Raw genomic sequence first — 12,079 nt, forward strand, 5'->3', positions numbered from 1 at the left:
CTGCCTACTAATTAATCCATGTTTAAAAATGAATCTGGAATTTTGTAGTTATGTTTGCCTAACAGTTTACACTGAGGTCCTTTAAAAAGTCAATTGGATTCTGTTAACGAATATTCACCTGTGAGGATTTTCTAAAGGAGCATGACAATCACTTCTCAGTTGTGGCCAATTTAGTATTTTAAGTTCTTTTGTTAGTCCTGTGATAATGTTGGACATCCAGTACTGTAGAACATCTCTTCTGAGCAATGCTTAACTGCCTATAGAAAAAAGTTTATCTGAAAAGGACATCCTGTTTTCCATAGGCAGATTTCCTCCTTTCTGTATCATCTTGCAGCATTTTCTCTGAATTAATGTTCAGCAATGAAATTAATTTTGATTTTCTGTAAAGTACTTACGTGTTGTCATTGTGGTAGTAGCTGCCTAGATGATAGTTGGCTATAAAGAGCCTTTGAGATGTCTGTTCTGTGTAGTTTAATCATCAACTATGTTCTTAGCAAAGAAAATATTAAAGAATAAAAATTTATTGCTAGAAGAGATTAGCTATATGAAAAAGCATGGCTGGTCAAATAAATGTTAACTAGCAACCTAAAGTCATAGTGAAACAGAAACCTACTTCTGATTCCATAAATCAATGGGCGAACTGATGAATAGCTTTGTGTTGTGTTGCTAATAAAATGTGTGTGTGTGTGCGTGTGTGTGTGTATTTATTCATTTATTTATTTATTATTTGCTTTTAAACTGAACCCCCTTGATGAGCTATGTAAAATTTAATTACTTGTGTTGACCAAAGAATAATAGAAGCATAGAGTGTGGATGGCTTAATAATGGAAGGGTTTTTTAATGGATTTTTTAATTATGGTTGGTCAGGTCTAGGGAATAGAGCAACTAAAGAATAACATTGAAGTCTTACATTGTTGGAGGTTGATGCGTGCACTCATGGGATTTAAGTTTTTTTTAATTGATTTTTAGCAAGGGGTGGATTAAACTCTTAATTCAGAAGACACATCCCCTTAACTTGAGTTTGTTTGTCCATCTTTCTGTAGCTCTCTTTGAATAAACCCCTTGGCAAATATACTTAGTATTAGCAGCCAAAGAAATAACTAAACTGTTTCGAAGGTTGAAGTAGACAGTTTTAAAAGATTATTTGTGCTGCTAGAAGATATTTCACAACTAAACAGTGACAGATTTCCATTAAAATTATATGTCCACATATTTGTTTGTTGTCTACATAAGGAAAATGCATAACAGTGCAATTTTCCCTGGTTTTGAGCAAATTAATTTGCTTTTATTTAAATCTGGGATTTCAAGGAATTTAAGGTGACCTTTGCTATATATATCCAAAACACATTAATGGATACCTCTTATGTTTTTTGAATACTGTCTATTTTCTCAGAAAGAAATGGAAAATATCTTCTTTAAATATTTGTAGATTGCCATCATTGTAAATATTTTAATATTTTGTTTTAGCCGGAAATTGAAATTTCCACTGCAGTAGAAGATTACAGTTCTGAGGTAAGACTGAAGTAACACTTCCTTTCTAACTTTTATTTTGACTTTTTCTTTTACATGTTTATTGAAATGCTGTGCACTGTTTTCCAAAAAGAGGAAGAAGGAAAGAGTACACGTGATGTTATATACAAAGCTGTTTCAGATCATTACTGGTATGATCAATATACCATTAAAGCAAACATTTTGTTGACTTCATAATAGGATGGGTACTATTATCAGTAATACTGTAGATTTATGAGCTGCTGTAACATTGTCACCACTGTGGTTGTAGTAGTGCTTTGTATTGCCATTGAGCTGTGCATTATTCCTTCTTATTTGCTATTAAAAAATGTTTAACAAGTTGATTATGTTTTAATGAGTTCCAAAGTAGCTCTTGCTCAAACACTGGCTGGTCATCACTCTGCTGCTGGTAGGTGGTGAGTGAATGCCTTTGCATCATTTATTTTTCCTACACTCATTGAACTATTTTTGTCTCAACCCATGATTTTTTCTTTTTCCAATTCTTTCCCCATCCTGCTTGTGGGGGAGAATGAGTGACTGGGTACAGGCCTTAGCTACTGCACACCAAGACATTCACTACGTGTCCCTGTCAGTTAAGAGGGAAATAGGCAATAGGAAAATCCGTTCTGCCAAATAAAACAGTTTATTGTTTGTAAGGAGTGAACTACTTCATGTTCAACTGCATGATGAGAACATTTTTGCAAGAAATAGCTGTAGAATATCTGATTCCTATAAAAATTGTTTGTAGTTAAAAAAAAAAAAAAAAATCATGGATCAAACATGAGCTTTCTGTAGTTACAGTCCACTATTGGTTGTGCAGCACTTTTGCAAAATACCCCAGAATCTTAACTTTGGCAACTAGTAAGAGAGGATCAGGTAATCAAACAGGCTTCCGTTGCTGAAGTGATTTGATTTAGGATACTTAGTGTTCTTTCCTTGGTTTAGCCTTTTCTAGGAGAAGATCACCGCACTTCTTCTCAGCCTCTTGTGAAATCACTGTTAAAAATTTTTCCATATTTTGTCTCAGCCTTTTTAGTTTGAGTCTTTTTATTGTACCTCTCTTCCCCAGTTAGACTCTTTCTTTCCCGCATCTTCCTCCTATCTTGTTTATAAGCATTCTTACTTTCTTCTGGTGTTAGGAGAAGATGCTTGGGAGTGCACTGAAAAATATTCCTTCATATTTATTGTTGATTACTTTCAGATATCAGTTAGTGAACCAAATGGACCCTTGGTCCAATCAGTTATGATCATTCTTATGGCATGTTTGTTGTGCAAATAAAAAAAAAAAATCTGAGTTGGGCACATCTGGGTTGAAGATTCTAGTCCAGCTGCTTGACAGTGCTGTAAATGGAAGAAAGAAAAAATAAATGAAAAAACTGAAAGGTTCAAAGGGTTGAAGCTAACATGAGGAAGAAGTCAGATTAAAGGCTTAATATTTGTCTTAGATAAAATACGCATTATTTTGTTCAGTGAATTAGAAGAAGGAAAGAACAAAAAGAATCTGAGTTTAAATATGGTAAGATGATTGGTAGTGCAGCATGTGCACAGGGTTTGCCATCGAAAGTGAAACAAATACACTTTTGAACAACTACTGTGACCTTACTGTAACTTTTTAGAATATATGCATCACCATAGTATATAATCACTGCTAAATGGAATATATTTGAAGAGTGAACCTTTGAAAATTGTTGATAATGGCATTGATGTTCATATACCTATACACTCTCCATATTTTTTGTAAGCCTCCTTTTAATTACTGAAAGGGCCAACCTCCTTTTTGAAATTCTTTGAATCCACACATTTGTACAAATACAAGTCCTTTTCATCCATCTTTTTGTTCATTTTTCAGAACAACTGTATTCTCTGTAGTGGTTTTTGTCAGAAATTACATTGAAGTTGGGGCTCACAGTGGAATAGGTCGTAAGTCATTTGCTTTGTTATAGTTGTTAAAATAAGCCATATGCTTTTGATTATTCAGCCCCCTCTCTTGGGGATTTGGATGCAATTTAGTGATAAGCACATCCCTCTTTGAGAGACTGACCAGACACATGGATGTAAGTAGTTTACTAAAAAAAATATATAGATAGATAGATAGAAGGAACTAGTGAATGTTTCTGTCAAAATTCTTGTGTTACAGGATCTTTTTTTTTAATTTGGTCTCTACTCCAATGTTCTTCTGTCATCTCTCTAAATACCTACACTGTTAGAGGTGGTACTCAGACTGAAGATTGACAAATCTTTTATATGACCCACTTCCTTTCTGAAACAAATTATTCAGTTTGAGCAAGAAAGAAACCTACCTGAATAGCTTTACATTAAATGATTGTGGTGATTATGTATGTGCAGTTATGGTCTAACCTCCAAACTAAGGTAAATTAGGCTTTTTCAGCAGTTAGTTGTTTGGGCTTTTTTACAACTGTGTAAGGTAAAATTGTTACTGTATATTTTCTATATTCCTTAATTTTTATGGTATTGATGTAATCTGCCTGGATTATTTTTTTCTCTCAGTGACTCTTCCCAGTTTGCAAACTGTACCTCAAAAAATGTTGATATGAAAACTTACAAAATTATTTTATTTCCCTTTTCCTTTCTTGATCCTTATTTCTTTCCCTTTTCTTTGTAAATGCTAATTGCATTCTATATGTTAACCTTTATGTACAGTCATCACACAAAGAAATCTTCTGTTGTGTTTTAATACTGTATAGAAAAATATATTAAGCCATAATATTTTTGAAGACTGTTGTTATTTTTAAAAAGTTACTAACCTTATTTACATTCTATGATTGTCATTATTTTTGTGAGAGACTGAAAATTATTTTCACTTACAGAGTTTAAAAATATAACAAAATTATTTTTCCCAGTTGTCATAATTGCTAATTTTAGCTACATTCCATAAAGTCAATTGTGATGTAACCAGAAAATTGATTAAAATTCTAAGAGCACAGTCAAGCAGTGTTTGAGGTCTAAGTATTAATTCTTTTAAATAACCAAGTGTCCAAAATGCACAAGAAAAGAAAAAACTAAAACATTAGGTAAAATGTAACTCTATTCCAGATACTTTTGTATGTTTCTACTACTAAATCAAGACACTTTTCAAACCAGAATTCTGCTTGCCAATCTGTAATGGGTTAAATTATTTTCATGCATTTCGATATTTTTTACATTTTGCAATGAGTGATCAATAAGTATTGACTTACTCTAAGCCCAAGTTTGCAGTATATAAGGAGAATTCTCTGTAGTATGGACATCATTGTTACCAGTAATAACATATTTTGTGTAACAACTCAGTATTTTTGAGGTACACTTTCAGGAATTCCAAGGTCTAAGGAACATTAGCAATGCATTGTTGAATCTATAGTGAAGTGCAGTGATTTCATAAATTTAATCCTGACCTCTGGTGGCAGTTGTCATAAATTGCTGCCTTACTTAGTGGTGGAAGTTGTTTTCTACTTGTATTTTTCTGCAGAAGCTTGTGTTCACTTGCCTAAGCATATGTATTTACTGATGCAATAGAAATTATGTTTTTTCTTTTAGACTAGAATAGACTACAGATTGTATTTATATGTTATTATATTAGTAAATACCATGCTTGTGAATTAGATTGAAAATACAAGCAAGGAAGAAAACTTGAAGTTAAGATGTCCTTTGGGGGACTTCCATAACCCACATGCCTTCTGTTCACCCAAGCAGTTGTCTCCTGAGTAGCAAATGTGTTGTAAAATTGCATTTTTCCTTACCTTGTGGTTACTTTTTTTTATGCAGTTGTATTCAGAGCTTGCAGATTCCTTGCTTCCATTACCTTCCCTTATCTTATGTGGTTTGATTTCTTCTTGAAACGTGTAATTGTATTCTGGGAGTATGTAACTAAGCACATCATGAGACGTTAAGGTATAAGGAAATTTCAGAGTTAAAGGTGAATTGCAAAGCTTTAAAAGAAGTTAAAAGATGTACAGGCTTAAAGAAGAACTGTGTACAGAAAAACCACGGAGCTCAGGAGACAGTGCCTGAGCCCAGTAGGCCTTGTGCAGACATCTGTTAACACTGAAGTTAATAGTTGGACTTCAGGCTTCCTCTCTGGTAGAGGAGTGAGAAATTAATTTTGAAATGAGATATTTTGAAGCTAATATCCAGCCACAGCCATCTGCCTGCTCTGACAGGGCAGGATTCATATACAGCCTGCAGCTGCTCTCAGGGATCCCACCCAGACAGCGATCAGAGTGGTGGTCTGAGGCTTTTTGTGTAGATTACAGTGCACAGTGTTGTCCTGTTGTAACTTGCATTTTAAAAAGAGGCATAAGACATTTGAAAGGAGAAGGTGTTGGGTGAGAAACAGAGTTGACTAAGGTGTTAACTGTGGTTCATATCTGTTACAGCTAACAACAAGGCTTCTGTGACATGAAGCAGCATTTCTAAAGTTCCACAGAGTTGTTTGGATATGCTAAAATCCCTTTTAAGATTTTTCTGTAGAAATCTCAGCTGCCAGGGAGTCTGGAACATCTAATGAAGGCATTTATGTCTGCCCTAGCAGAGCTTGTTATAAAGCGTGTACGAGTCACTGTTTGTTCCACACTGAAATGATTCATGGGAAGAGAAGTGCATCCACTTCTCTGTGTGGTAGCTTACAAGAATCATACACTACATCTTTATCAATTAAGTCTAAATTAAATGACAGTTAAAAAGAAGGAAAAGAAGTATTAATCCAGGCCATGAGCCAGAATCCAGATGAAGACATTACTGCCAGGCACTGTGTAGACACTTGTATTTCTGAATGAAAAGCAAATATCTGGCAAAACACAAATGATGTGCACTGCCTCCATGAGTTGTCTGCACTGATGTTTGCTGAAATCTTATGTATTCTCTCTAAAATAAGGTAGTAATAATCTCACTGTGGTGTCCTCCTTTTCATTGAGGAGGTCAGGAATTGAAAATGGCCATGTTTCAGCTCTGCAAATTCAAAGCTAATGCAGGATTATTCTTTCTCTTAATACAAATTTAATGACTATATTGATCCCATTTATAGCAGTACACTTCCATGTCGGATAACATATTGATTTACTCAGACATGATGGTCCTTTGTAAATAAGCCTAATCTTAACTGTGGCAGGTATCAGAGTTATATAGCCGCCCCCCCCCCCTTTTTTTTTTTCTATGTGAACAAAGTATTCGTAGTTGAAACGGTATGATACCTTTCCATTTCTAGTGCCGTTATTTTTTTTCTAATGTGATACAGAGCTCTGAGGAGAAGTACAGCTTGTCTTGCTTTCTTGTTTTAAGACATTGGTCTGCGATTTTAAAAGCCTGCCTGTCTGACAGTTTATCATGAATACAACAGAAGGTTCCTTTTATCTTGAGTTTTTAAGTATTATTTTTTGATATATAACTACTACTTTGACTTGCGCTTACTTTTTGGAAATTCATCATTATTGGTTTGTACACTCTATAGAACCAAAATCTCATGGAAGCTTGATATGAGGCGCAGTATTAGGTGAGTGAAAGGATTTTTCACGAGTCTTATGCTGAATATATAATTCCTGCTCCATTTCATTCTTAAAAAATTCCTTCAGGCTGTGGATGTCAGTTTATGACACTGCCTTTCATCTGTTGTAGAGATTGGTGACTCTTAGAAATAGTAGATTTTGGGTAACGAAACATATGTTTGAAAACAACTGTTCATTAATATTTAGAAATGTTAAATGTGCAGTTTAAAATGCAGTATTACTACAGATAAAGCTTTGCATTGACCTTTAGATCTGAATTCCTTTGTTTTGTATGTATGTTTACGTGTATTTTGGTTTTAGACAGTAGTATCTGTTTTTGTAATTTTGAAAGGGGGCTTAACTGTGGCTTGTGCTAAATTCAATTCCAAAATCTTCCAGAAAGGTATTTTGTATTTCCAATGAAATAAATTTCTGTAGCATAAGAATTCACATGGCTCTGCAGGAATCATTGTATAAGGCTCAAACAAATTCAAAATAGAAATCAAGCTTTATTTCAAGTAATAATGTATTTAGGAATTGTCTTTATACAGGTAAATGGTTGCAGTTTTGTGACAAGAACAGCTATACCTACAGACTTGATCAGGGTACAGTACTGCAAATTGAATTGTAATACTAATAAAGAATACTAAAAACCTCAAACAGTTCATTTTGAACAAAAACTGTGTTGTTGACTAATACTTTATTTTGCATGCTGTGCTCTGTATCTGCATTGCTTGTCATATGAATATTGTTTACCTTTAAACTTGAAATGCAAAATGTTTTACTACTTGTACTAAGGCTAATATTACAAAGCAGAACTTGCAGAACGCTTCATGCTTTTGAGATGTGAATTATACTAACAAAGGAGGTTGCCATGACAATAAGATCTTCAATGCTGTACTATATGTTAATGTTCTAAGGTGCCTTTTGATACAGAATTTGATATTTGAGTTTGCTTATCTTTATAAAGCATAAAAAATGGTGTGTTAAGGAACTTGGATTAATTTAGGAAGAAGAATTTGGAGTTGGAGAGATTTGTTCAGAACATGGAATGCAACACTCTCTGATGCAGCTAGAGGTGATGGAGAATGAATTGGCTGGGAAACAACAAGAGATTGAAGAGCTAAACAGAGAGCTAGAAGAAATGAGGGCAGCATATGGTACAGAAGGATTGCAACAGGTATAATTACCTTATGTTGCTTTCTGCTTGCTACTCGGTTATGTGCAAAAATGCGAAGTGTCACCTGAAAGAGTTTACTCTTAAGGGCAGATGTTCAGAATGCAGTCAGTGTGTGATATAGAATTATATGTAATTTCTTTTAATCGTATACCATGTGTTCTATTATTTGAGTGGCATTTTCATTGTGTGTCCTTTCTCTCTATATTTTGTGACTAAAATTTCAGCATTCTTTGCAGTGACTTTCTTTGATTCAGAAATGGAAAGATGATTTTCTTGAAGAAAAGTCCTAATTCTTCCTGTATTCTGCAAAGACTCCATTTTTTTAGTACCTTCTTGTTCCTCAAAGATATAAAATAAAAATAAAAATTTAAAAAAAAGGGTTTACTTCTTAAGGAATGGTATTGCTGAGTTGATCCTTGAACTAAAAAGGTGTTTGTTTGTCAGACTTCACTGTCCGAAATTACAGGGCCACTGTACCAGGATGTTCTAAGAGACATTTATTAACTTGGGATTGTGTGGAAGTATTTCTCTAGTTAGAAATACCGTTGGCATATAACATTAGATTTTAAAGTGAAGAATGTAAAATAATTTTTCTTCCAGTTTAAGCAAATTTTACATTCTTTAAAGTCAGTGCTATGTCATGCTTCATGTCTTTAGTTTCTCCTTTAATTTAAATTCAGGTCATCATGGTATGCCTGTCTTTGCTTTGCAAAGTTCTACAGAACACAAAAATTGTTTTAAAATTGAGTCATTTTCGCCTTCATTATTGCTGTGCAGTTATAATTTTCTGCTGTTTCCATCTGTATTTTATCTGTGAAAATGGATGTCATGTTTTCCACTACACTGAAGTGATCTTCGAGTGGTCACCTTGCAGGTTTATCATTGTTTTGTCTGTTGGTGAATCCCTGGTGTTGTCTTTTAAGTCAGACTTAGCTTCTAATTATCGTGTCTTGTATCAATTGTGCTAAGCGTAATATTCATAATTACAGCATACTAAAGAACATAACGTAATTCTAGTTTCAAACAATCATGTTAGTAGCAAAACTACTGTTAGTTTTGCATGAGAAAGATTAAAGTGGAGATGTTTGCATACTTAAATGACCATGATTACTATTTAAAAAAAAGTTAAAAATCTGTTAAAACAGTTTGCAGTACAATAATGTTTAAAATTGTTTTTAGCTACAGCATGTTCTTCATGATAGTGGTACAGTGTGTAATATCCCTGCTGAGAAATGCATACGGTATATGTTTCAGAAGAAGCAAAGAATTTTTAAAAGGAGCAGCTGCAAAAGACACATTGTGTGCATTATCTCTGCCTGTTTGTTAAAATAAGATGGTTGAATAAAAGAAATTGAAAGGGAACATATAATAGTGGGTGGATATGAACAGACAAATTTTTAAATTTCTTTGAACAGATGCAAGAGGAAAGATATGACATACTTAAGTACCTGATCTATTCCTAAATTTTCTTTATTATAACAAGCATCTGGTATTTCCACTACATCTGTGCCTTTTAGGTTAAGAATTCTCCACAGTGTTCTGAAAAGAACTTCAAAAGGTTTTTCTTGAATTTTCATAGTTTGGCATGTTTAAGGGCCTCTTGCTTTATATGTCCCATTGAAAAATGTCTCTATCCTCTAAATCAGTAAGCTTTACCTGGAGGTATTATCATTTTACTTCAAGGATTGGTGTATGATCTGGAGAAACTTCTTTTTGAGAGCATAGTAAACTAAGTAGTTGCAGAAGGCAGTGGGTGATTTAAGAAATTTTCAAAGCATAGAGATGAAGCATGTACTAGCCTTGAAGGAGTTCAAATTGACAAAGTGACTTGAAAGTGAATAACATCTATTTATGTACTTAAATACAGTTCCAATTTTTATTGTTGGATTTCTTACTACCTGGATTTTATGTAACCAACCCCCCCCCCCCCCCCAAAAAAAAAAAACCTTGCAGAAGAATTTTTTTTTCTGTCCTTTTATCATTTCTTCATCACTACAAATTACAAAAGATGAATCTATTAAATACATTGCATCAGATGTGTGATTGGAGCTAACTTGCTCTTACAGTTATAAGAATAAGTTCTGCAATGTAAGATATTGAACAGCCTCTCTTATATACCTTTAATACAATGAATGCAATTTATTGCACTTTTAGTGGGAGGTGGCACAGCTTGCATTTATTGTGGGAAAAGTATGTGGACCTGAATAGTTGGGCAAAATTGCTGATACTTTATAATTAAGTACCTGGACTGCCTTTGTGATGGTTTGTTTACGTGGCCATTCTCTCTAGTTTTGAAGCAAATTCTAAATTTAACTTCTCCAAAACTCAGATTTTGTCTTTTGATGTGTATGTTTATGGAGAATTTGTGCACTGTTGAATGAGAACAAACAAATGTTTCTAAAATACTTACGTATAAGAGTTTGTGAAAACATAAATTCCCTGTTATGTCTGTGTGACAACTTTTTAATAGAGTGGTAAGGGATTACATATTCCTGTTTAACAAGAATAAGTCTGTTTTTTCTATCTATAGGTTTGATGTGTATTACTAGTTTAAATTTTATCTTTCGTAGCTGCAAGAATTTGAAGCTGCTATAAAAAAAAGAGATGATATCATCACACAGCTTACCACTAACCTACAGCAGGCACGGAAGGAAAAGGATGAAACTATGAGGGAGTTTTTAGAGCTAACAGAACAAAGCCAAAAACTGCAAATCCAGTTTCAGCATGTAAGTTACAGCACTAACAAGTTTATTTGGTTTTGAGAATTGGTGTCACTTTGGAGGATACATAAGTAGCTGATTCCTGCAGAAGCAAAATTTTGTGATTTTGTGTTTTTGGAGACTTGGTCCCTTGCTATAGATCTGCAGTCAGTTTAACAGTCCTACAGTCATCATTCCATCATCATGGAAGATATAAAATAATAGAGATGAGTCTGTTTTCTCTCCTACTATTTAGTAATAGCTGCCGTTAAATAGTGGATGATGACAGTTATCTTAGGGAGAAAAAGCTCATGTAATTACTTTTCTTAAAGTTTTGGGCTGAAATCCAGCCTGTTACCTTTCCAATCAGAACAGCCAGCCATTAGCTTTGTGTCACTGTTTAGTGCTCCACTCCTTTATTTTTGGATAAAATCTGCCTCTTGTGGTGTTCATTCCTTTTAATTACCAAATTAATTAATTCTGTTAATAAAGTAAAGTTAGATTTGGGAAACAGTAGTTACGAGTAGTTCGTCTCACCATTTGAGATTTTTCTGAAACACTGCTGTTCTATGCTAGTCCACTGTAAAATAATGTCATACTAAATATTTTTATTGATTGTAATAGTATTTCAGTTCCTTGTAAGAGACCTTCTAAAATGTTATGATTATGTTCGTGCTTATGAGGTGTAATAAGAAAGTGAAAGTCATAGCTGTCTCTGTAATCAAACTGTTTCTTGTAATCTTGATTTATTTATTTATTTTTTTTAATATATACAAGTTACAGGCAAGTGAAGCCCTAAGGAACACCAGCCACAGTTGCACAGCTGCTGATTTATTGCAAGCCAAGCAACAGATACTTTCTCATCAGCAACAGCTGGAAGATCAAGAATGTCTACTGAAGAATTACCAAAAGAAAAATGAAGAATTTGAAGTTCAGATAACACATCTTCAAGGCATGATCAAAACATATGAACTGGTATGTTCCTTATCAGAAATGTCTTTGCTATTCTTTTTCCTTTTCATGATTTTGTAGTCTCATTGAAATTTTTTGGCCCTTTGAAAGGGCCATATCTGTTAACTTACACATTATTCACTTAGAATTTTCAGCTTAAGTGCTTATGTCAACAGTATGTATCACGTTTTTAAAAATTGCAAAACATTTACAAGAATCACTGAAACTATACAACATTAAAATGCCTTTATTAAATGACATTT

At 33.8% G+C, this 12,079-nt stretch overlaps 1 protein-coding gene across 6 annotated transcripts in view; it reads left to right on the forward strand.

Annotated features, from left to right (window-relative positions):
* AKAP9 (A-kinase anchoring protein 9) overlaps positions 1–12,079 on the forward strand; it is a 101,895-nt gene that overhangs the window by 29,001 nt on the left and 60,815 nt on the right. For 4 of the 6 annotated variants that reach the window (XM_085227416.1, XM_085227414.1, XM_085227415.1 and 1 more), the window contains exons 3-7: positions 1,468–1,512; positions 7,538–7,591; positions 7,996–8,166; positions 10,737–10,892; positions 11,643–11,840. In XM_085227416.1, the coding sequence (XP_085083542.1) occupies positions 1,468–1,512; positions 7,538–7,591; positions 7,996–8,166; positions 10,737–10,892; positions 11,643–11,840 (624 nt within the window). The remainder of the gene's footprint in view (positions 1–1,467; positions 1,513–7,537; positions 7,592–7,995; positions 8,167–10,736; positions 10,893–11,642; positions 11,841–12,079) is intronic. The other 2 variants (XM_085227418.1, XM_085227419.1) reach the window with 2 other exon arrangements.

This window comes from Meleagris gallopavo, chromosome 6 (genome assembly GCF_905368555.1).
Source record: "Meleagris gallopavo chromosome 6, MGAL_WU_HG_1.1, whole genome shotgun sequence".
In the NCBI taxonomy this organism is placed as follows: Eukaryota; Metazoa; Chordata; class Aves; order Galliformes; family Phasianidae; genus Meleagris; species Meleagris gallopavo.